This window comes from Gracilinanus agilis, chromosome 5 (genome assembly GCF_016433145.1).
Source record: "Gracilinanus agilis isolate LMUSP501 chromosome 5, AgileGrace, whole genome shotgun sequence".
Classification (NCBI taxonomy): Eukaryota; Metazoa; Chordata; class Mammalia; order Didelphimorphia; family Didelphidae; genus Gracilinanus; species Gracilinanus agilis.
In genome coordinates, this window is record NC_058134.1 from 290,309,436 (window position 1) to 290,336,539 (window position 27,104).

The 27,104-nt window shown below is 38.7% G+C and overlaps 1 protein-coding gene across 9 annotated transcripts in view; it reads right to left on the bottom strand.

Annotated features, from left to right (window-relative positions):
• The window catches only part of SCN8A (sodium voltage-gated channel alpha subunit 8), a 133,702-nt gene extending 116,963 nt beyond the window's left edge, over positions 1-16,739 (bottom strand). For all 9 annotated transcript variants that reach the window (XM_044678706.1, XM_044678704.1, XM_044678700.1 and 6 more), the window contains exon 1: positions 16,464-16,739. In XM_044678706.1, the coding sequence (XP_044534641.1) occupies positions 16,464-16,739 (276 nt within the window). The remainder of the gene's footprint in view (positions 1-16,463) is intronic.
• Between the last annotated feature and the right edge of the window lie 10,365 nt (positions 16,740-27,104).

The window sequence follows — 27,104 nt, forward strand, 5'->3', positions numbered from 1 at the left end:
AGGAAGGAAGGAAGGAAGGAAGGAAGGAAGGAAGGAAGGAAGGAAGGAAGGAAGGAAGGAAGGAAGGAAGGAAGGAAGGAAGATGGCTTGGCAGCAATAATGTTATTATCAACATGGCTCTATGTCCACTGGGGTCATGTTAGACAGAATTCTAAATGATTAAGTCTTGATCAGCTTAATAGTGCCATCAATGATCTGGATAGAGTAAAGGGTAGGCTTATACATCTATTAATACCAAATTAAGTGACCTGCCTAGTAGAACAAAGGAAAAGGATTAAAATTCACACTGATAATGACAAGTTGAATATATGTACATTGTGATACTTCCCAAAAGGCCAAAGGATTGTGAGAAGATATGGAACTACTGCTTCTTGCCTCACTAATAATAAATACTTTTTTTAATAGCTTAAAAGTTTCACAGGGGCAAGGAAAGCCAGTCACCTCAAGTCAGGATGAGGCAAAAAGAAGAGGATAGATCAGCTGCGTAAAGTGAAAGTCAGGTAGGACTGCAATATGCTAGAAGTTGGTTAAAATATTGTTATTTTTAAAAATCAACCAAGTTTGATGACAGGTAGCATGGTTAACCTCCCTACATCCCAGGCGGTGCTCTTAAGATTATAAGTTGCAGAATAAGTCCTCATAAGAATTAGCTGAGCAAGTCTCCTCATTTGGAGTTCCCTAATTCAACTAAAGCACAGGTCTAGAAAAAGCCAAAACTGGATATTTTGTTCCAGAGAATTAGAGCCTCGGTTAGTGAGTACTATTAAAGAGCCAAACAAGTTTTCTAGCTATTACTGATGCCCACATTGTTTTCTTCAGTCAAGTGGTCAGAAAAGGGCCTGCACTTTACTCATGAGATCAGAAGCTACACAGAAGAACAAGACAATAACACAATAGGGCAAGAGGAGAAGTAGGGGAAAGCCCTGATATAACAACTCTCCACTTCAAGTCATGATCTCTGGCCATTCTCACCCAAACTTGCTAATTGATTACAGCTGTTCTTTTTCTATATGGGACAAGTGTTTGTGGTATTTCATCACATTACAATTCAAAGCCAGTCTGTTGAGAAGACAGGAAATCTCCAAATATTCAGACTGTCAATTTACATGGATCTCATTTCCCTTTCTATTTACCCAGGTATATCCTGCCAGATGAGCCATCTTCCTCTTTGTGCTTCTCCAATTGCTCTTGGCTTTGGTTTACATCCAGTTCAAACTCTTGGAAGCAACTCATCGAATTGTTTTGGCCTTCCTAATGTCCTTCACCTGCAAGCAGCCTGGCTCTTTGCTTCAGAGAGGTAGAGCTACATAGGGCAGTCATCCCAGCCTCTCTTCCCTAGCTCTGCCACATTTCCCACCCTTGACTCCTCTAGACCCAAATGCCATCTTTGATGAAAGCCACTGGATGCTATGGCACAATGTGTTTTGGTTCCTGGAACTCCTACAGCTGAACACTGAAATGATTTTAAGATAGAGTAAAGCCCAAAGTATTTGTGTACCAATAAAAGCTCATCTACCTGAAGGCCTGATGTTCTTTGTCCATCCTACTATAAAGATGCCCAACATGAGTCAAAGCCTACTTCCTACATATAGCTTTTGCTGACTATTCCAATGAATTGATGTGCTATACCAATTCTCTTAGACTTAAGGTTCTTCACTATATTGGTTGCCCTCCTCTGGACATTTTCCATCATATCAAAATCCTTCTTAAAGGGCAGAGTACAATGAGCCTATTATTTTCCCATTTCTGGAAGCTCCATCCTCTTAATGTAGCCCAAGATCATATCAGCAATTTTTTTGGCTGCCAAATCACAGTGCTAACAATAATTGTTGCAATATGCCAAAATTCTAATTACATCTTCCCAATATTATATTTGTGAAGCTGTTTGTTTTGTATCCAAGTAAAAGACTACATTTATTCCTATGAGATTTCATCTTACTAGTCCAATGCTCTAGTCTGTCAGTATCTCTTTGGACTATAAGTGGCATTCATTGCTTTTTGCTCTATTCCCTTCTAGCTCTGTGTCATCTGCATATATTAAAGTATTGACAAAGCTGTTAAAACAGCACAGGACTAAGCACAGATCTCTGGGGCACTCCACTGGAAACCTATTCCCACACTGACACTATTTTAACAACTACTTTTTGAGTTCAGTCAACTACTCTTTTTGTTGACTATAGGTTCCTGGGAATTTCTGGGTGTCTCAGCTCCTATTTGTCTTCCTTTTCTGTGCCTCCTCTCTCTGGTATCTAACTTTGGGCTTATACATAGACAACCTTTATGCTTGCCCATCCTTTTTAATTTACAGCCATTTGGATTAGATACTTGCAAATGTATTCTTACCAACCTTTGATAGGTCTACTTCATATCTGACAAGGAATCTGTAAGTATTGTAAATCATGATCCAGAAATTCAAATCCCTTTCTCAGATGCCATTCTTTAGACCACCACTGGTTCAAGTTAACTTTTCTCTCCTACATACTTGCTTCCAAGAGGGAACAGTGAGGAAAATACAATTCATGCCCTGTGATCTTTGATTTCTCATTCAAGACAATAAACATTGGCAACATTTTTAGGTTCCTTTTGATTTCATTTGTGCCCATATTATTCACTAATAGTGAGTAGCTGCCATCCATTTTTGAAAAGTCTTGAAACATTCTCTGTTATGTCTCAGGGTACATGCCTCAGAAATGCAAAAAACTTCTCTGTTGTTATCAGGACAACAAATAGCAACAAAGATCTGTGGGAATTGATACAGAATGAATTAAGCAGAACCAGAAGAACAATGTATACAATAACAGCAATATTATACAATGATCACCTGTGAAAACTTGGCTACTCTTAGCAATACAATGATCTGGGACAATCCTGAAAGACTTTTGACAGGGAATGCTATCCACCTCCAGAGAAAGAACTGTTGGAGTTTTCTTTCACATCAGTGTATTTATGGTTTCATTTTGGGGTTTTCGTTGAATATGAGTGTACTCTTACAACTATGACCAATAAGGAAGTATGTTTTGCATGACAATAAAAAAATGGAAAAAAAACCAAATAGCTGCTTCATTATTTCATCCTCAATTCTTCCCTCTCATCTCCAATATCCAATCTGTTGCCAGGTCCTATTGATTCTTTAAAAAACAAAACAAAACAAAAACCCTTACCTTCTCAAAGCTAGGTATTGGCTCCAAGGCAGAAGAGTGGCAAGAGCTAGGCAACAGGGGTTAATTAAATGACTTGTCCAGAGTCACACAGAAAGAAAGTGTCTGAGATCAGATTTGAACCTAGGATTCGTCCTGGCTCTCAATCCACTAAACCACCTACCTGCCCAGGTCCTGTTGATTCTACCTTTTTAACATCTTTCTTATATACCTCTTTCTTCCCTTCAATACTGCTGATATGGTTCCTCATCACCTTATGCCTGGTCCACTGTAATAGACTTAAGGTTGGCTTCTCTGCCTCAAATCTCTCCTTAATCCACTCCATCTTCTGCTCAGTTCTCAAAGTGCAGATCCGAGCATGGCACTCCTCTAGTCAGCAAACTCTAATGGCTCCCTATTGTCTCCAGGGTTAAATATAAATTTCTCTGTCTTTTAAAGCCCTTCATAACTTAGCTGATCTGTTTGGAATGTCTCCATTCCTTTTTTCTTCTTATGAAAGTAAAGGAGAAGTCAGCTTCCCCTGATGAGGAAGCTTTCAATCTGTGGGGCTATCTCACCACTCCCTGGACAGAATCACTGATATGAATATAATGAGAGTACTATGAAATCTCAAAGCCCCAGAGCATGCGCAACAAACATTAATGGCTACAAATTTTAATGAGCTTCTTGAGTACCAGAAATCTATTGAAGAGGTGGTTTTGCTTAACCAATATTCACAATATCTGTAAGTCATTGTGTCATGTACTGTAGAGAAGACACAGGGATCAAGCAAGCCAACCCCTATTCTCATGGTACTTGGTTTCTCATGAGATCCTCTGAGCATACCTCTGAGAATGAGAAAGAAACCAGCATGGGTTAGGTTAAGATACTTTCAAACATAATGACTAACTTGTAAAACTTATTGAAACTTCCTTTTCCACTCAATCAGATGCTCTGGTCATTCAGAGACAGCAAGGTTGCCCAATGGATAGAGTATTAGGCCTAGAACCTAGAAGACCTGAGTTCAAATCTATCACAGACACTTCCTAGCTGGGGGACTTTGCATAAGTTGGTTTAGCCAACTATCAATTTTCCTCAACTGTAAAATGGGGATCACAGTAGCACCTACTTCCCGAGGTTGTTGTGAGGACCCAAAGGGATATTTTAAAGCATTTAGCACAGTGTGGTAGCACATAGTAGGTGTTCATAAATTCTTGTTTCCTTGCTTCTTTTCTTCTCTCATAAGCACTCACCCAATTGGAAATCTTTTGCTTCCTGTAGATACTGACCCAAAGCCACTTTTGCTATCCAACACTCTAACGACTCTGTCCCTAGAAATAAAATCTTAGTTGTGGGACGTGGCTTATGTCTTCAACAGGCTGACACTCATCTAATTTTATTCTCACCAACCATATACTGTAATCAATAAAATTTATGAGCCCTGGGACAGCTAGACCTTAAAAGGGGAAAGGAGGAAATGGGCCACTATGGCTATTTCATCTCAGTCCAGCTGTGCTAGGCTGGAGCAACTCCACTAATACTGGCATCCTTCATTGTATATCTGCCTGTATCTTCCCTATTATTTTACATGTCATTTCCTCAAATATCCAGAATCAATATGAAATCCTTCTCACAGCTATTTATTAACCCGGCTGATTCTAAGAACCTTAAACACTATAGTTGGCATGAGTTCTGCTAAGGATTCATCAATATGAAATCTGGATTGGGAAAATTCTCCATGGCCTCTTTTTACTAGAATAACCACTTGAACCAAAGAGGAATTACTTGGTTGAACTCATTATCACAAGCATATAATGTTAAATACAACTCTCTGGGATAGTCCACGAGGAATTGTACATCTCTCTCTAATTAGGAGTCCAGCATTATTGACTTCATCAGTCTCCCTTGCTTACCTCTAATGTAAACCTGGACTATTCAACAAACATTTGTTAAATACCTACTGCAGGTAGTGTTAAGTGCTTGGGGACACATAAGGACACATCTGTGCTCTCTTTGGAGGTTCCACTATCATAGAAGGCACAGCAAGACTTTGTAAACACTCACCATTTCCCTTTAGTTTGTTTTGTTCCTCAACCTGCAAATATACATATGGGAATGATGAGGTTTTTAGGAATAAGATGGAGTAAAATTTTAAAATGAACTTTCCAAGACTTGAGGATTTGAGAATACTCTATTTACTATACCTTTTAGGAGGAATTTCCCATTTCACTACCCATCAACTTTAAATAAGTTAAAAACGAGCCTTTTACTAATCATCTTCCACCCTATTTTAATCAAAAAGACCACCAGGAAATAAAAAATAGATGGATGACTAAAAATATCCACCAAAGTCATTAAGATAGCACTACAGATGGAAATCAGGTGAGGTTACCTAAAGACTATGGTTAGGCTTATTTCTTACAAATAAGTTCTTCAGACTTCTTGGGAAATGTGATTATACTGGTATGAGGAAGCCCTACACTGATCCTCCCCAAATCTGTTGTGGTGGCAGTTGTCAAAGAGCCCATCACCTGATGTTTCAAGATCTAGTGATGAGCCTCTCTGAATTTTGACTGGGCTACTCCTCTAATGCTGGCTCTATTCTTGAAGCCTTTCTAGCCTAGCAGAATGGGCCTGTCAAAGCTAGTAATGTGATGGCATAATCTTAGAAAACACAAGGAAATATATGAGCCAGGATGAATCTAGTGGGGGACAGACCCAAAATATCCCCTACAAGAAAATTGAGTTAAGATAGTTCTCAATGGAAGACTTTAGATCTAGCCATTAGACTATAAGTGAGGAATGTGGCCGCCATTGTTTAGGGCCTGGTTTTTTTTAAGGGCAATTAAAAAGCCACAAAAAGTTACTTCATTCACCTAAATAGTTCAACAGCAGTCTTGAATTTGTATACTCATTTCCCTAGCTGGAACTCTGTTACTCTGTCTACTCTAAAATGTGTGGTTCCCTGAAACCAGAAGCTTCCCTTCTCTCCCTTTCTAGATGGCTACTGTTAACCATTTTGGAAAGTTAGAAATAAAGGGGACTGCAGGGCCATCTAACCCTTCTAGTTGAGGACACCAAGACTCAGAAAGGTTAAGTGACTTGTTGAACCCCACGTAGCAAGTAGCAAAAGTATAATTTTAACTGAAGTTCTCTAACTCCAAATATGACAATCTTTCTGCTGTATTGCATTGTTACCTCATTGATACTAATCCCATTTTACAGAGGAGGAAACCAAGATTCAGAGATATTGTGACTTTCCCTAAGTCATACAACTAAAAACGTGAACTTTAATTCTAACAAAGGCCTTCTGAGACTTTCCAGTCCACTGTGCTGCCTTGGTAAGTATCATGGCACAATAGAAGTATTTAATCTTGTGTTCAAGTAAGACATGGAGTCTTATTTTAGCCTCTGATGTGTTAACATGGAGCTAAGGCTTACTCAAAAAACAAATTCCAAAGGAAGAGTCTTTCAGCCAGACAACCATTCTAATGATCTGTAGTAAAAAGCTTCCTTTTAATTCCATTACCTCCTTCAAATTATCATCCTCTTTCCTATCCTTCACTGTTAGACTTTTAGAATGAGCAGTCTATCCCTGCTGAAATCCTCATTACCTATTCATTCCTTAGTCTCCTACAGTCTGGCTTCTGTCCCCATCACTCTACTGAAATGACTCTCTCCTAGGTTACCAGTGACCATTTAAGGCAGCAATGGGCAAACTACACCCCTGCATCTGGCCCAAGAGGCTGGGTGGGTGGGGGGTGGGTTCGTAGATTGCCCATCACTGATTTAAGGGATAGGTGCTCTTCTCAGTCCTCGTCTTCCTTGAACTTGCCACAACTTTGGACCTGGCTGAACACCCCCTCCTTGATTGTCTCCTTATCTGACTCTGGCTCCCTTCTGGTTTCCTTCCTACCTTGGTATTCCTTCTAGGTCACTTTTTTTGGTCACTGGTTTTTCCTTCTCCTTCTTCCACTATATGTTAGCATAGCCCAAAGCCTTATATATTGTGCTCTTCTCTTCTCTGTTTAACTGCTAAGCAGATAACTTCCTAGATTTATGTATTTACCTATCCCTATCCTGATATACCCTGAGTTCTAGTCCCATCTTGCCAAATTCCTGCTAGCTACCCACATCTGAACAAGTTGCTCATATCTCAAACTCAAGATGTCCAAAATGGAATTTATTTTGCCCCTTCTTCTAATCATTTTGTTTCTATTAATGCTTCCCATCACCCATCTTGAAACCAAGAGATATCTCTGACTTTTCCTTCTTCCTCAACCTTTCTTTTCAAGCAGTTGCCCAGAACTATCACTTTTGCCTACTAGTACTTTTCAAACCCATCCACTCCCACTGCCAACATCTTCGCAGAGGGCCACTCAAACTACTAAAATAGATTCCAAATTCATCTCCGTGATGCCAGCCTTTCACCTCTATGACATGGTGCCATAAACATAGATCTCCCAAAATTACTCCTCTGCTCAAAATCCTGCAGTGGCTCCCTAAAGTTTCTTGATCAAAATATCAGCTTCTTAGCCAGGCAATTGATGCTTTTTATAATTTGGCTTCAATATATCTTTCCAGGCTCACTTCATACTACTCCCTAAACCAGTGATGGGCAAACTACAGCCTGTAGGCCAGATGTGGGCCCCTTGAAATGTTCTATGCAGCCACATTTCTTTCTTTCTTTGTTTCTTTCTCTCTTCCTTCCTTCCTTCCTTCCTTTTTTCCTTTCCTCCTTCCTTCCTTTCTTTCTTTTTAAAGGTATTCACACAAAAAAACCATTCAGTTTCAATAATATTACCATTACAGTTTTTTGTATTTGGTAAACATTCATTCACACTTAAATGATCAAATCAACCAAAAGGTCAATTTATTCAGCTAGTTCTAGGTATGTGTTGCTGCTAACAGCCCACAAAGTAATCAAAAAGAACTTTTTAAAATTCTACACAGCCCAGCTGTGTGACCCTGGGCAAGTCACTTGACCCCCGTTGCCCACCCTTGCCAATCTTCCACCTATGGGACAGTGCACCGAGGTGCAGGGGTTTAGGAAAAAAAAATCAGTATTTAATAAAATTCTATACAGGCTGTACCAGTTATTTTTTGGTAATTAGCTGGTAATGTGTCATCAATGCTTGAAGGAGCCTTAGGTTTCTTGACATGAAATGTCCACCAGGATAGATTGCAAATTCTTCGTAACTTAATATGTGGTTTTTCTGAGTTGCTATAGCCAAAAAATCCATCCTCTTGTACAACCTAGTAATGAGCCTATTTGAATTCAGGTAGGCTGGTTCCTGGAAACAGACTTACAAGTTCATCCCTGGGCCCATATTGAAAGCCTTTCCTACTTGGTCTTGTACTCTTTTGGCATAACCTCTGAGAATTACTCCATATCACAATCAGGCATTTCATTTGGAAAAGGCAACTTATGATAATACTTGTCCCAAATTTTTTTCAAGCTCAGATTTCTTCAATCAATATGACACCAATTTTACTTTTCTCTTTTATGTCAAGCATCTGAAATGTCTGACTCTTGCTTTAACCAACAACAAAGTCTATCTATAGATAAATCAAGAATTTTCTGTGACCCAAGGCCAAAATCTTGCTTAATAAATCTGAAAAATTCATAGAGTCAGTCCATAAGCACCTGAACTACTGAATCCATGATTTTCTAAGTTGGATCCCTAAAAGTACCTAAGCCATACTATGTCCACCATAGAAATGCCTTTATTGGCATATGATTTTAAGTTATGCATGCAGTCTTTTTGGAATGGGCAATAGAAAAACCTTCTATTTGATAGTTTTTAGCAAAATTATAGTTCAAGAATTCACCTAATGTCCTTTATTTAGTGCCCATACAATATATTCTTGCTTAAACTGTGTTACAGAAAAGTCTCTACAGATAATAAGCTTCCTTTGGGGAGAAAATATAGCTCTATTTGTTTCCCTTTTTGCCTTGGCTCCCAGGAGACTTACAACCAAATTTAGTGTTCAAAAGATTACTATCAGCTCACCTCTAGTGACTAGTAATATCTACTTGCTTTCCTTAGATGGTCTCTGTTCAAAAGCTTCCTATACTATCCAGTTCCATCCTATTTCATACTATGTTCATCTTAATGATTTTTCAAATTATTTTTCAAATAGGCAAGATACTACCTTTGAAAAATTTGTGTTTATTAAGTAGTTCAGTGTTAAGATATATTTATCCAAGCAGCAAGGAAGTCAAAAAGAAGACAGAGCTACCAGATACCAAGGCTACCTGGGTCTCCAATACTCAACTGTCAGTGACCAGGCCTTATCCCAATTAGCCTGCATTTCTACAAGCCAGAAAAAGAATGAAATTTTAGTACAAACAGTATACACCCTAGTTTGAGAGAGAGAGACTAAAAAGATAAAAGGTAGGTGGCAGTCAAATGCGTGAAGAGAAAAAAAAAGAGCATATTCAAGCACTGGGGAAAAGGTCAAAAAAATCTATTGATTGCATCCGCTGCAAATTCTGTTATCTAATCCAATTGAGCCTTCACTGAAATAACCTTAATTTTCTCTTTCACTCTTAGATAGTCCTGCTATCTTTCCCACAGTAGTGATTCCAAACCTTTTACACAAGCCCTAACCCCAACTGAACTATCCTCACTCATCAGGGGTTTAACCTCCTACTTCGTCAGTGGTTTTCCCTTCCTCCATATGTCAAAATTTCTGTCTCTTCAGTCATTTTCTCTCCTTTTTTCTTCTCTGTCTCAAAAGAAGAAGTTGAGTCTCTTCATCTGCCCTAGGAAACCACTCCATTTTGTTACCAATGCTCTCTCTCCTGCTTCTTTTGGGACCTGGCACTATTAGTAATTCCTCCTCTTATGCTCTCAAATATTTTATCTCACCCTCTCTATCAGTTCCTTCCTCTCAGTCTATAAACATGTTCAAGCCTTCCTATTCTAAAATGAAATTTCCTGCCATTCCCTATTCCCTTCACTGCCAAACATTTGAAAGATATTTTACACCCCTTCTCAGTATTCACTTCTTACACTCTGACATATCTCCCCTACTAGGCTGAAATCCTATACTGGTTCCTTGAGTAGGGGAAGCAGAGGGGGAGAGAACGGATAAGCCAGCTATTTCTCTTTGCATTTCCCATTATTCCTTTTTCTCATGATTGTTTATTGGATGACTCACATTTAATAGAACACAAACCAAAAAGGAAAGAATCCCACTCCCAACATCTATCTCCTTTTACTGTGGGCTCAGATGCAAGGAACGTAAAACAATATGGGCAGTTAAGAAAATTAATCAAGGTCACATAGGTAGAAGGTTTTCAAGGAATCAGAGGATCATAAATTTAGAGCTGGAAGGAACTTTAGAGGCCATTTTATAGATGAGAAAGCTGAGGCAGAGAGAATCAGCAGGCAAATATACTCTTGAGTAAAACTCAAAATGGGAAAAGTAACATCACAGTAATGAGCTAGTAGCACTTCACAACAATTCTCTAGCATTAGCAGCAGTAATTTCATCTTGATCAGTAAGCCAGAGCAGAGAAGTCACATACACTGTCTTTTTTTTTTTTAAACCCTTAACTTCTGCGCATTAGTTCCTTGGTGGAAGAGTGGCAAGGGTAGGCAATGGGGGTCAAGTGACTTGCCCAAGGTCACACAGCTGGGAAGTGTCTGAGGCCGGATTTGAACCTAGGACCTCCCATTTCTAGGCCTGGCTCTCAATCCACTGAGCTACCCAGCTGCCCCTCATACACTGTCTTTTTGACCAGTCCTATAATAGAGCCAATTTGGCAGGGGGAGGGAGAAGAGGAATAAAGGGACAGTAAGGCAAACAATGTAGCTATTATTCATATAATAATTAAGTCATTAATTCTATATAATAGGTTATTATTAATGTAACAATCATTGTGGCATCTTACATTTGTAGAATGCTTTATCTTTTTCAGAGAACTGTCACATATTACCTCATGTGATCCTCATGTGAGTTGGTAGGTAGAATATATATTACCATTATTTCCACTTTAGAGATAGGAATAGAGATGCTTGAGAGGTTAAGTAATTTGCCCAAATTAGCTTTTTTTTTTCTTTAAACCCATACCTTCTGTCTAAATATCAGTTCCAAGGCAGAAGAGTGATTAAAGTGGGGTTAAGTGACTTGCCCAGGGTCACACAACTAGGAGCTGTCTGAGGTCAGTTTTGAACCCAGGACCACCCATCTCCAGGCCTGGATCTTTCTCCACTGTGCCACCAACTACTCTTTCAAATGATCTATTAATAATTCACATGATAAATTCCCAAAAGAACTATAACTAGAAATCAGGTCTACTAATTCTAAGAGTCAAATGTTCAGGTCATCATCATAGTAATATTTATATAGTGAAATGTTAAAGACATTTTATATGCATTATGTTTTTGATACTCATAAAAATATAAAACTCTTACTGGGAACATTTAATGAAGATTATAAGGTGAATGGGGGGGAAACCTCAAAACATACATTAACTTCTGATATTAAAGGAAGTTCATCTCCTACAACCTTCGTGGGAATTTGCTTTGGAAATCATATTTTTTGAATAAGCAATCAATAATAGTGGTAGCACTGGGGATACAGAGAGAGGTAAAAAATAGATTACCTGGCCTCAAGAGTTCACATTTGACAACATGCAAACAACTAGGTATAAATAGAATATATAGACAGTGTAGATGGGAGGTAATCCCAGAGGGAAGGCACTAGTGGAAGGAGAGAAAAAAGATGGAAAGAGGGTGCTTGGACCTACAGGAAAGACCTCTAGCAAAGGGTGGAATTTTGAAAACCTGTAATTTTGCTCCACCAGCACATGTTCCAATATCTTTTTGATTTAAATGATTGGTTGGTTCATGATCTTAAGGTGAACCATGAGTCATTCCCAATTTAGCTTGGCTGTCCTCAGATAAGAGACTGTAACTAAGCTTATTGGCAAAGTCTTGGAGAACTTAGGATCAATGAAGCATCAAGGTAGAAGTTTTCTAATGTTTTCTTTTTTGCACTTTTCCTTCAAAATTAATTTTCTAAAAAATCAATGCTCAAAAACAGGGTTTTTTTTTGGGGGGTGGGTTGTTTTAACAGAAACTAAGGAAAGCAAAACTCTCTTTTCAACAGTTCAATTCACATTTAAAGTATTTGCAAACTGTGTTTCCTAGGTACACTTCTTGTAGGTTATATAATAATAGGTTCTGCAAAGACTTTTGGCTCAGAAAAGTCAGTGAAATATTTTTATAAGAAACTAGAGCATGTCCTTTTTGAAACACATTGGAGGGATTCAAGTAGATAACCTTAGTGTTGCATTTTTTTCTCACCAAATCAAGATAAGAGATGGCTTCCAACTTGGATTTCACTTATAATGGTAAGCTTTGGGTTATTGGAATTGGTGAGGTGGATGGATGGATGGATGGATGGATGGATGGATGGATGGATGGATGGGCAAACGGACAGATGGACAAGTGTACAGACAGACAGATGAATAGACAGACAGACACATCAAAAGTAAGTTACTGAACCAAGAAACTTTAAGTACTCAGCCAGAGAGCTCTAAGTAGAGCACTTTTTTTCACTCTTGGCAAGGGAGAAGTCTTTAGAGGTCTTTAGAAGTCTTTACCTATGCACACAAAGATAATGAATGATTTACTTTAGACTGAAGCAGGGTTCTTCCCCTACCATCAATAAACATTAAGATGTCCTCTACCCATATGAAAAATTGGTCAATTCAATGCAGAGGGGAAAAAAACTCAAACCAAATACTTTTTCAAGCTACAATCACCTCCAGCATCAGGGGTCTGGTAAAGATTTATTTCTATTGTAGAAACAAATCAGTAACTTAGAATTAAATTTCAGTTGGAGGAAAACTGACAGATTTTGAGTTCAATTGAACTCAAAATTTTGTCTCAAATAATTGTTGATTGTTCCAGAGGAAGATGGAAAGTCACAAGTTGTACAAATAGGAAGAGAAAAATCTTATGACAAGTCTATGTTGACTATACCTAGAAAGGTGGTAGGTTTTAATATGCTCTGTATAAATTTTAGCCTACTAACATATATGGAAGAAAAAATACTAGATTTGAAGTCAAAAAACTTGGTTTTGGGAAGCAGAATAGGAGGGAAGAATTGGGGACAAGGACAAACAGAGAAGTAATATGTATCCACACACACATTATACTTCACTTTTCTTAAAAACTTTTTACTTGAATAACCTTGGAAAAGTTACTTAAACTCTCTAGGCCCCAGTTTTCTTATCTGCAAAATAATAGGCTTGGGCTAGATAACCTTTACCTTCCCTTCCAGTTCTAAATTCATGATTCTGTGGTCCAAAGCTATTACACAGCTCTGATTGGGAGCCCATGTTTCTGCAGATAACTTGAATGCTATTCTCCTAGCAACAATATTCTCAGGCTATGCCCACATCATTTTGTTCAATATTTAATATTCTTCCACTTCCTTTTTTCAGAGAAAAAAATGGCAAAGACCTTACAAATTGCAGGGTTATTCAGGAACACAAAATCAAAAAGTGGTACAATTATCTTGACCGCCTTTTCCTGCCAAGCTATAAAAGGAATAAGAGCTGACAGGGAAAAACTGGGGATCAGGAAAGGACAGAAGAAAGAGGGACCAAAGAAGGGATAGGTGAAATAGGGGGTACGTATGATAATTCTTTTACTAGATTACTAATATTAAATATATATATGCACATACTATATAAAAATTATAACTACATACATATACATACATATGTATGGTTTATATAAAAAAGGATTTTCCCCCTAAAAAACTACAAATCAGGCATTTTTTTAAAACCCTTACCTTCTGTCTTAGTATCAGTTTCTAAGATAGAAAAGCACCAAGGGCTAGGCAACTGGGGTTAAGTGTCTTGCCCTGGGTCACACAGCTAGGAAATGTCTGAGGTCAAATTTTAACTCAGGTCCTCCTGCCTCTAGGCCTGGCATTCTATCCAGAGTGTTAACTTGATGCCCCCAAATCAGGCATTCTAAACCTTTTGTGTATAATACAGCTCTTTCCACTCCCACCAACATGAAGAGAAAACAAGAACAGGTGTTCAGGAAAGTTCCTTGTACACTGAAAAGGCTGTATGTGTTTACTAAGCAGAGGAACAAAAGAAAACATGACACCAACACATCAAAGAAGTAAGTTTGGTTGATTAATATGGCTAACAGAAGAATTTTAGCAAAGCCAAAATACTCTTAAGACATAGAGAACTTTGATTCGGAGAATCACAAAGCCAAGTAGCAGGCTAAGACTGCTGAGGAAAGTAAAAGGGTTCATTATTTAGCTCAGACAAGGATGATGCTCCATCAAAGAGAGTTTGGGCTTGGCAGTCTCATTTAAAGGGCCTTATGACTTTCTGACTGGTGGGCTAATTTCTACTGTTTTCCTAAAGATAGATGCCAGGCTGAAAGTAAGTCCTGGCTAACAAAGACATGACACGTAGGGCCAACAAAAATTTTAAATTAAAGTCTAGAAATTTCTTTCAGAAAAAAAAAAAACTTTTGGAAAATCAGGGGCTTGAAAGTACAGTGAGTTAAGGGGCAGCTAGATAGCTCAGGGGATAAAGTGCCAGGCCTGGAGACAGAAGGCCCTTGGTTCAAATCTGGCCTCAGATGCTTCCTAGCTGTGTGACCCTAGGTAAGTCACTTAACCCCAATTGCCTAGCCTTTGCCACTCCTTTGCCTTGTAACCAATGAACAGTATTGATTCTGAGACAGAAGAAAGGGAGGAAGAAAGTAAAGGAGGAAGGCTAAATAAATAGGCAGAAAGAGCAATATGCTACAAGTTTTCAAATTGAAAATCTTCATGTTTATTGTCAAGGAACTTTTTTTGGCTTTTGATCACCTTGTTCAAAAACACGGAAGGAAACCTCAAAAAAAGATTTCTCACATTCATGTCCCAAATTCAAAATTAAGTTTTTAAAAAGTGAGAATCACAGAATCTGGGAGTTAGAAGAAGCCTAATAGCTAACTGAGAATTCAAGATCTTATCACTACTTGAAGACTTCCATCACATCTCAAGACAGCCTTTGGGACAATTCTTTTTTTTTTTTTAATATTTATTTTGAATATTTCCTCATAGTTATATATGTCATGTTCTTTTCCTCTCCCCCAAACCTTTGGGACAATTCTAATCATTAGAAAGTTTGTCCTGACATCAAGCCTAAATTTGTATCTTTGTTGGTTCTGCAGTCTAAATCCAAAAAACAAGCCAAATATCTCTTCCACCTGACAGCCTTTCAAATGCCCAAAGCCAGCCAATATTCTAAGTCCTCTCCTCTCCAAAATAAACAAGCCTAGCTCCTTCAATTAATTCTTATTACATGGACTTAAGGCCTTTGATCATCTAGGCTGCCCTCCTCTTGATAGTTTCCAGATGATCAAAATCCTTCTTATACTGTGGTACCCAGAATTAAATACAACAAAGGTATGAGGGCAGAGTACTCTAAGATTAGCATCTCCCTGTTCCTAACGTTATTTCTTAATGCAATCCAGCATTTTACTCCAAGATTCCTTAATATAGGGAGCTTTTCTAGAGTATTTAAAACAATTTGATTTATTACCTTCCTCTCCAATGTCCATTAAAACCTCCAGATCTTTTCCAGACCCATGCTTCACCCTCTTATATTTGATTTCTTGAACCTAAGAGTAAGACTTTACATTAATTCCTATTAAATTTCACTTTGATTGATCCAACTCAGTAGTCTAACCTGTCCTTCCCAACTTTATGTCATCTGAAAATTTGACAAGTATGTCATCTATTCCTTTCTCCAAGTCACTGATAAACATATTAAATAATACAGAGGTGCTACTTAATAAATCAAGGAAACCCAGATCCCTGGGGTCCTCTACTGAAGACCTCCTGCCCTACTGATAAGACCTGTTATCAACTACTATGGTTATCCAACCATTCATAATCCATTTAATTAAGTTTATCATCAAGTCCACAGGTCACCTTTCTCCACAAGAACGTGACATCCTTTACCAAAAACTCTGCTAAAATGTCAGTGAACCTAATCTACAACATTTATCTTATCTTCAGTAATGCTACCTAAAAAGAAAATCAGGTTAGATTGGCATGAGCTATAATAAAGCCATGATGACTCTGTATAAGCAACCATTTCCCTTTCTAGTGGCAGGCAAAGTATCTATCACCTACACAAGGAAGAAAATATTTTCCCATCTTTTCCAGCTTGTGACAAAGAGATTAAGATGCCTTCCCATTCCCATTCCCATTCCCATACACCTGTTAGTCCTGCCTCCAACCCAGAAATGGGTGTCCAAGGCTTCTCTTCCTCCAACTCACTTTCTGTGTCAAATAGTATGGGTCAAAGTCCTCCAGCGGTACAGCAACAAGGCCTTGTGGGATATCCCCATAGATGAAAGGCAAGCTCTTTCCTGCCTCCAAGTCACTGTTTGGCTTGGGCTTGCTGTCCTCATCATCATCCCGATGGCTGCCATCCTGCTTTGGTGGCTTCTTAATCTTGTCCTCAGCAATTCTCTTCTCAATGTTAGCCAGGGACTCAGGGGTGAAAGGCTTGAAACTATCAGGGCCTGGTGGTGCAAGCAGCCGAGCTGCCATCTTCTCATCCTGCAGCAGCTTTGTTCGTTAGTTCTGTTGCATTTAGGATAGCTCAACTCTGGAAAGAAACAGGAATACAGACACCATTAACCAATCACTAAAGTCAACAAGGCCAGACAAAACCATCTGATTCCCAGCTTAGAGCTGCTCCCTTAGCAATCAAAGGGAAATCCCAGTAAATCAGTTATTCTTCTCTTCCATTAACTTATGGCACATGCTGGGGATAGCTTCTGATTATTAACTTTACTTTGTTAGCTTAGAGCAGTGATGGCGAATGTTTTAGGGACACCATGCCATACCCTACCCCACCATGTGCCATGCCCTGCCCCCCTATATGGGGGGTTGGGTTCCCAGTCCCTCCAAGCCGCCTCCTGTGGCCATGGGGAACCACACCTGTACCCAGACACATGGGGTAAGGGGGCAGAGTGAGGAAGCTGCTGCTGGGCTTGGATCAGCCTGGAAGGTGGGGGAAGCTGGGGGTCGGGGTGGTTCAGAGACCGAGTGCCCCTCTCCACCCAGTTCAGCTGGCTCCTGCCTGGGAGGAAAACACCTGAAGCCATGGGGACCTGCCTCTGCATCCAGCTTCCCCAGAGCTGCCTATTGGGCTGCGCCCCATGTGGGAATGAGAGCAGGGGATGGAGGGAGCATAATGAGCCTTTATGAGGGAGGGGTCACCCTCCAGACTAGCAGCTGGCTGGGAAGGAAGGATGGAAGTGGAGATCTTTTAGGGGGTGGGGCTGAGTGGCAGGAGAGGAGACACCCGCCCACTGCCCCCCTGTAGCCTCTCGTCCCAGACAGGGGAGAGAGAAGGGAAAGGGTATGGCCTAAGCATGCTCTGGTCATGGGAGAGTAAGTACAGAGGGGTGGGGAGGAGAGAAGCTGCCAGGAGGGGCATGGGCATGCCATTTCTGGCATATGTGCCATAGGTTCATCATCATGGGCCTAGAATGCTGCCGAGATGCTGCTATCTTTGGACCTTCCTTCTAAAACTACCTTTACTGGCTATAAAATGTTAGGGTAGCTCCTGCCCAGACATGATCCCCAGGCACCCCTACAATTAAGTTATATAATTACCTTGTGTTTTCTTAACAAATGATAAAAACAGAAAAAGTGGGAGAAAATTTGCTTATTTGGAATGTAACTATTTGTTACTGGAATGTAACTGTGAAATATAGCTAAGGTGGATGTACAGAAGGCTAGACATTTCTGCAGATGGGGCTCTTGGCAAGTATGCCTAAGAAAGAAGACCTGTCTCATATACACCAAAAAAAGATAGTAGATATGTATGATAAACTTGTACTTAACTTTACATACATAATGTATCTGAAGCTTTCCTTCTAATCAATAGAACTTGATCCATTTTTTAAAAAATAAAATATTTACCTTCTGTCTTAGAATCAATACCAAATATTGATTCCAAGGCAGAAAAGTGCCAAGGGGATAGGCAATTGGGATTAAGTGACTTGTCCAGGGTCACACAGCTAGAAAGTCTAAGGTCACATTTGAATTCAGATCCTCCAAATTCCAGGCCTGGTGCCCTATATATTATCCTTCAAAGCTTTTAAATAAGTATAATAGCAGTGTGCAGAAGTGTGGTATTTTTGTAACTGTCCTTTAAGGATGACTGATAAAAAATCAAGATTATATAATAGCAAAAATTATTCTCTAGTAGATAACTGGTCAAAGGCTACAAACAATTTTTAAAATAATTGTAAACTATAAATGATCATATTAAAAGCAGTCTAAATAATTAATAATAAAGAAAAGAGAAAATTAAAACAACTCTGAGCTTTCATGTTACATCAAGCAAATTTGGCAATTGACAAAAAGATAGGAATAATAAATGTTGGGGGGAATGTGGAAAGAGTCATACTGATGTCCACCATCAGTACAGCTATGAAATAATCCAACCATCCTGGATTACACTTTGGAATCATGCAAGATAATTATAAACTGTCTACTCTCTTTGACCCTACAATCCCATTACTCTCATCCAGTTTAGTAATCCTATATAAAAAGAAAATCAGGTTATATTGGCATGACCTGTTCTTAATGAAGTCATGATGACTCCGTACAATTACCATTTCCCTTTCTAATTATGTTCCAAGCATGTATGTGAGAACCAAGAGAAAGAAAATAATATTTTCCTATCTTTTCCAACCTATGAGAAAGAAGTCAAGATGCCTTCCATTCCCATTCCCATACATCTTGTTAGTCTTGCCTCTAATCCAGAAATGGGAGTCCAAACTGTCTCTTCTTCCAACTCACTACCTCAAAGAGTCTGGGTCAAAGTCCTCCGGTGGTAAAAAAACAAGGCCTTGTGGAATATCCTTCAACAAAGTGAAAGACAAACAAAGGCCCAGGATAGACAAAAGTAACCATAGTGCTCTTTGCTGTAGCAAGGGGCAAAAAAATCTGACTAAGGAATAGTTAGAAAAACGATGGCATTAATAATGTAATAGAATATTATTTAATAAGAAGAACTGAAGATTATGGGGGATTTATAAAAATATAGAATCATGTAACCATGGAAAAATATTCTGAATAAAAATTTTTAAATTTTTAAAAAAGGAAAGAAAAATAAAGGAAGTCTTTCTTGAATGGAATAGAACTAAGAGGACAATATACACAATAGCTACAATAATGTAAATATAAATATCACTTGAAAAAGAAGTTAAATTCTGAGTAACTAAAAAAGCAATGAAGGACCTAAAGAATAGACAGTGAAATATTAGCATAGCATATATATCTCTCATAGAGAGAAGTGGGGGTCCACAAGGACAAAATGTTGTATTCATTGTCATGCATTATCTTATCACTGCACTGGATTTGCTGAACTATTTTTATTTTGTTCCAACAAAGGTCTCAGTCTGAGGAGGCAAAATGAAATTCTTGTAATTTAAAGACAAAGCTATTTTTAAAAATTTTTTCTCTTTTTACAATAGCTTGTGGTACAGCAGATAGAATTCTGGGAAGATCTGAGTGAGGAAAACCTGAGTTTCAAATCAGACTCAGACAAACTTTCCCTTTGTCTATTTTTAAATTAATCAACAAAAGCAATATACCCATACTTAACCCTAAAGTAAGGGAAGTCCACAAACTACTTACTACAGGAGTTTACAGCTCCAAAAGGAAGATACCCCTACTTAACACCTAAGTAGGGGAGGTCCGCAAGTCACTTGCAAAAGTGGGTGATAATTCAGAAGCACTGACTGCCCCCTGGGCAGTGCTGAGCAAATTTAAAGACTGCAATTGGTCTCTGTAAAGTGGAGGAAGGGACAGGAAGTGATGTGGAAAAAGCACTATAAAAACCCTGAACTTCCTGTCCAAACTCACTTTCTCTTATGAACTTGGCCTTGGAGGAGCTCCATCTTGGGATCTTGGACTGCTTCTGGTTAGACTGCTCTTGGCTCTTCCCTGTGGACTACAATGTGGGTGACTGAAAAGGCTGACTCCTTTCCGGGCTTCTGGAGAGATTGGTTTCCAAAGAGGCTGTCTTGGGAGGCTGCGTGGTTACTCAACATAGGTCCTCTGGCTAAATGGCCCTCCAACTGAAGGCAACTGAGTTGAGCCAGGTACCAGAGAAACATGAGGGTGATAAACTAGACTGCTTACTCTACCCTCTTTCACATTTCTCTACTTTACTCTTTCTCTCTATTTTGTAAATAAAGCTGCTAAATAAAAAGTCATTTTTGACTTGAGCTATAATTTGGGTGGCCATGTTCTCTTATATTTAGTTCAACCATAAGTTTTAACCCTTACATGACCAAGGTGTAAATTTGGTCTCAGACACTTCCTAATAACTCTGCGACCCTAGGCAAGTCACTTAACCTCCACTGCCTAGCCTTTACCGCTTTCTTAGTATTGATACTAAGAGAGAAGATAAGGGTTTTTAAAAAGCCATTGTACAATCAGAGAAGTGGCTTGAAACAAGTAGTGCTTGATGAAATGCCTACCCATTAAAAAGAATAAGAAAATTATTTTCTGGTTGAAAGACTTAAATTTCCTTCACTGTTAATGATTTATCTGTACAGATGTCACAGAGTATCTTGGAATTTGAGATACATTCTAGGTGTTACATCTACTAACCATTTGATATAAATTAAATCTAGCTCAGCAACATCAGAGCCATCTGTTATTTTGTACATACAAAGCTAGCACTCAATAGCTAATAGCAAGGTCCTTCCTTCAGTTGGCCAACAGACACAAAAATTTCATCAGAGTCAAATGGAAGGGAATCAGTGAACTTTTTGAAATGCAGATAAGAGGGAAAAAAGTGAAAGGAAAAAAGAACACCATAACAATGAACAGAAATTCTCAATAAAGTATGTGAATATAAGAAAAGAAAAGAAAATCATCAAAGGACTGAAGATGCTATGGTTTCATGAACTAGTGGTAGTTATGCAGCATGACTTTAGTGGATAGAGCTGGCCTAGAAGTGTGAAAATTAGATTAAGTCTATAATGCCCATATTTAGATTTAATCACCAAAGGTGAGAGCACCTCCAAATCTGGGAGGTCCCAACTCACGTGTGCTAGAGTGACGAATCAGAATCAACTGACCACCCCCTAGATGGTCTATGAGAAGAGTCATTGAAATTCGAGTTTATTAAATCAAGTCTGAGTTCCTAACATTGTTTTAGTATTTATTCCCCCTTCTTTAGTCATTTGTGCCTCTCTTAAACCCATTGAAGGGAAACTGCCATAAACTTAGTGCATTAAGAACTCCTGGTTCCTAGAAACTCTGTTCCACACACATTTCGTTTATCAGACTTACAAAAATGCAAAGAAGATACCCCAACAGTCCCCTAAAATATGGAAACTCACTACAAAAACCACAAGCTCCTTTCTGGTGAGCTTCCAATAAAATCTTCATTCATTCATTCATTCATTCATTCATCCCCTTACCACACATTTTTTCAGAACCAGCTCAGTGAAGGTCACTATGCTGAGGACTAGAGGAAAGAAAAGGATAAATAAATCATATCTCCTTTTAAGGATGTGTAATAAGCCAGGAGGGGTGTATGACACAGAAACAAACAACTAGAATATGACCTTGGATAAGAGAATACAAAGTGCCAGCAAGACATCCAAGATGGCAGATGATTAAGATGGCAATCTTGAGGAATCCCCTTAATCACTATGTACCTCAATTTCCTCATCTATAAAATGAAAGTGTCTAATTGGAAAGACACAGAACCACTTAAGTAGTCATAAAACCAAAATCTTTAATCAGGAAAAAAGACAAGTCCTTAATATTCGACCACCACAAAGAGGCAAACACTAAATACAACACAGTCAAAACTCTGGGGCTCTGGGGACAGTATCTGAGAGAATCACCGACAAAGATGATTCACCAAAGAATAATAGAACTTGGGGACTTATCTTTTGGGGAATTAAATATACTGTCGACATGGAATCTAGAGTTCCCAAACTTGTAGCTTAGTGAGATATGATTAACCCCAAGTTTAGAAATAGTTTGTAGGTTGGAGACCCCCAAAGCTTTCCATCTTTATCTTATACTACTCCATTTCAAATATTCTCCCCTCCCACTACAAAGTATTATCTTTTTTTCACACATATTCCGTGTTGTAGAAAAAAATTCTGTACTCCATTTTAGGTACAACTCTTCCAGAAACATATTCTACTAATTTTGACTATTCTAACTCCAAATATTTTTAAAATTAAAGAATACTGACAGAATCCTTTCAAACCCTCATCCATTTCTCTAACATGAGATGTTTTAAAGTCTCAATTTGTATGAGACTTTTGTATTTGGTTTGGGTTTTTTTTCTCTTTGTACCAAAAGCAAAGTATAGTGCCTTCACAAAGTGAGTGCTTAAGAAATGTTTGTTCAGTCAAGACTCCTTAAACTTAAATACCACATTTTCCAGGTCAATTAAACAAGAATGTATTTAGCTTTTATTATATTCCCCACCATTGAGGAGTTCAGAGTATACTGAGGGGGGAACCCGACACACATGCAGGTAATTAAGTATAAGAAATACAAAGAGTAAATATAAGGCTCTATTTTGGGGAGAACTGGAGGAAAGGCTTCTTGTAAGATACAGCACTTAGGGTTAAGATGGAGGCAGAGTAAAAAGCAGCTGCCTAACCTCTCCTAACCAAAACATATAGGACTCCTCAAGGGGACATAAAAACAAATCCAGACGAATGAAGGGACCCCACAACAGAGTGCAGCATTGAAGGTACATGGGATCGGGGCATTTCCATGCTATAAGGGGGTGAAATAGCTCTACTAAAAAGCGAGCTGAGCAACCCCCTCCCCCCACACACACCACCTAAAGGGCCAAAGCCAGCTTACAAGAGCTAGAGCAAGTTTGGGGCATCCATTAAGTCCTTGGCAGCTAACTGGCATCAACAGGACCTGTTCCTGAGAACAGCAAGACTTAAGACCCCAAGAGGCTAAAGAACGCACGGACTTTGAACACAGACCCTGAGCGTAGGCATGGTTGAAGCTGCAGACATGAATCCTGAGCACAGGTGCGGGCTGTGGGTGGGGACCAAGGGCAGAGGGGTGCACGACTGTGGAAGCAGCTCCCTGAGACTGGTAAAGGAGCTTCGGGCAGAGGAACAAGCAAGGGGACCACCAAGAGGCTTGACCCTAAGAACAACTAGACCTAAGACCTCAGGAGCCCAAAGAGCGCAGACAGACCCTGGGCATGAGCATAAAGTTGAGAGTGTGGTGGGCTAACAATGGCAAGCCAGAGACAAGAACCCCAGAAGAGAAAGATCAAGAAGAAATCTTTAACACTTGACAACTTTTACACAGAAAAAATCCAGACAACAGAGCAAACAGCAGAGGAGAACAAACAAGTAATCATATCCAAACCTTCCCAAAAAAATGAAAACTGGTCACAAGCTCTTGAAGAGTTCAAATCTGAGATTACGAGAAAGATGGAAGGGATCTGGCAAGAAAATAATAGTTTAAAAGGCAGAATTTCACAATTAGAAAGTGAGGCTCAGAAATCAAATGAATTGATAAGCAAATTGAAGACCAGAAATGACCAGCTGGAAGCCTTGAAGAACCAAACAGACCAGATTCAAAAGGAAAACCAAAAGATTATAGCCGAAAACCAGTCTATAAAGGCTAGAATTGGGCAATTAGAAAAAGATGCCCCCAAATCAAAAGAATTAATAAGCAAATTGGAGACCAAAATCAAACAGCTGGAAAACAGGATAGACCAAATCGAAAAGGAAAATCAAAAGAATATAGCAGAAAACCAGTCTCTAAAGACAAGACTTGGGCAAGTAGAAGCCAATGATCTCTCAAGACAACAAGAACAAATAAAGTAAAGTCAAAAGACTGATAAAATAGAAGGAAACATGAAATATCTCACTGAGAAATTGACAGATCAAGAAAACAGATCTAGAAGAGATAATTTGAGAATAATTGGTCTTCCTGAAAAAGCAGAAATTAATAGAAATTTGGACTCCATACTAAAGGAAATTATTCAGCAAAATTGCCCTGAAGTTCTACAAAAGAGCACAATATAGACATTGAAAGGATCCATACATAGATCGTCCTCTATACTAAACCCTGAAAAGACAACCCCCAGGAATATAATAGCCAAATTCAAGAGCTTCCAAGTAAAAGAAAAAAAATTTTTACAAGAAGCCAGAAAGAGACAATTCAGATATCAAGGAGCAACAATCAGGATCACACAGGATCTGGCAGCCTCCACACTACAAGACCACAAGGGTTGGAATATGATATTCAGAAAGGCAAGAGAACTGGGTCTACAACCAAGGATCACCTACCCATCAAAACTGACTATATACTTTCAGGGGAAAGTATGGGCATTCAACAAGATAGAATATTTCCAAGTATTTGCACAGAAAAGACAAGGACTAAATGGAAAGTTCGATATCCAACCACAAAAACCAAGAGAAACATGAAAAGGTAAATAAGAAACAGAGGGGAAAGAAAGAAAACTCTTATTTTTAAATTCACCTCTTTAAGGGCTTCAATAAGATCTAATTGTTTGTATTCCTATATGGAGAAATGTTATGTATAATTCTCTGTAGTGAACTCTATTCACTATTATAGTATCCACTATTATAGTAATTAGAAGAATTATTCACAGGGAGAGGTTGGAGTACTAAATGGTCTAAGATGATAAGGGGGTGGGTGGGAAAGAGAAGGGTGAATAGCAGAGGACACCAAGAGAAACTTGAATGAATAAGAAAAATAGGATATTCTATTATACACAAAGAGGGCATGGGAAGGGGAGGGGATGAATACTATTATAAGAAGGAAAGGAAGAGAGCATTAAGAGGTAATATTTAAACCTTACTCTCGGTGGAATTAACCCTGAGAGGGAAGAGTAGCTATATCCATTGAGATATAGTACTCTATCTAACCCTACTGAGAAAGTCAGAAGAGATAAACCAAGGGGAGCAGAGGAGTGGGGAGGTCAAAAAAGGGAGGGGAGGAGAAGGGAGAGGGAATTCATTAGACCTTAAAAATAAAAATAGGGGAATAACAAGGGAGGGGGTAGAAAAGGTAGTAAATCAAGGGAGGGGACAAGGGTTACTGGTTTAAAACAAATCACTTTCCTTTTAGGAAATAGCCTAAGAAGAAGGGGTAGAACTAAGAGAGGATACCAAAATGTTGGGGAATACACAACTGATAATTATAACTCTGAATGTGAATGGGATGATTGATTATACTAAATTAAAAAGCTTTTGTACAAACAAAAACAATGTAACCAAAATCAGAAGGGAAATAACAAATTGGGAAAAAATCTTTATAACAAAAAACTCTGACAGGGGTCTACACTCAAATATACAAGGAGTTAAATCAATTGTATAAAAAAATCAAGCCATTCCCCAATCGATAAATGGGCAAGGGACATGAATAGGCAATTTTCAGATTAAAGAAATCAAAACTATCAATAAACACATGAGAAAGTGCTCTAAATCTCTAATAATTAGAGAAATGCAAATTAAAACAATGCTGAGGTATCACCTCACACCTAGCAGATTGGCTAAAATGATAGTAGGGGAGAGTAATGAATGTTGGAGGGGATGTGGACAAATTGGGACATTAATGCATTGCTGGTGGAGTTGTGAACTGATCCAACCATTCTGGATGGCAATTTGGAACTACGCTCAAAGGGCTATAAAAGATTGCCTGCCCTTTGATCCAGCCATACCATTGTTGGGTCTGTATCCCAAAGAGATCATAGATAAACAGACTTGTATGAAAATATTTATAGCAGCAATTTTTGTGGTGACAAAAAACTGGAAAATTAGGGTATGCCCTTCTATTGGGGAATAGCTGAACAAACTGTGGTATATGCTGGTGATGGAATATTATTGTGCTAAAAGGAATAATAAACTGGAGGAATTCCATGTGAACTGGAAAGACCTCCAGGAATTGATGCAGAGTGAAAGGAGCAGAGCCAAAAGAACACTGTACACAGAGACCAATACACTATGGTAAAATAGAATATAATGGACTTCTGTACTAGCAGCAATGCAATGATCCATAACAATTCTGAGGGATTTATGGAAAAGAACACTACCCACATTCAGAGGAAGAACTACAGGAGAGGAAACACAGAAGAAAAGCAAAAGCAACTGCTTGAACACATGGGTTGAGGCGGACATGATTGGGGATGTAGACCCGAAACTACCACACCAATGCAACTATCAACAATTTGGAAATAAGTCTTGATGGATGACACATGTTAAAAGTAGGGGAAATGTGCATGGGCTATGGGGTGGGGAGGGGAGGAGGTCAGGGGGTGAAGGGGAAAGTAAGAACATGAATCATGTAACCATGATAACTTTTCTAAAAAATAAAAATTATTAAAAAAAAAAAGGTACAGCACTTAAACTGAGCCACGAATGGAGGTAGGGTAGGGGATCAAAGAGGCAGAAGTGAGAAGGAAAAGCATTTCAGGCATAGAGGACCACCTGGGAAAAGCCCCAAAACAAGGAAAGGAATGTTGAGAATAGGGGGCAGCAATTAGGCCAGCTTGGTCAAAACAGAGAGGGCATAAAGGGGAGTATAAACCAGAAGGTATCCTGAAGCCAGTAGAGGAGCTGATATTTAATCCTAGCACAATTGGGAGGCCTTGCTAATATAATGCAAATGACAATACTGCCAAATTAAAATATAGATTCAAAACTACAAATAATAAAATCCACCTAGAGGAATAAAAGTTCATGAATCTCAAAGGAAAGAATGAATAGGAATAAAGGAGGTCTAGAAATACCAGATTCTAAACTAGACAATAAAGCAATAATCAACACTATTTGCTATGGATTAAAAAAAGAAAAGTTCCTCAGTCAAATAGTTTAGATACATAAAACCCAGAAGCAATCAAATGTAGAA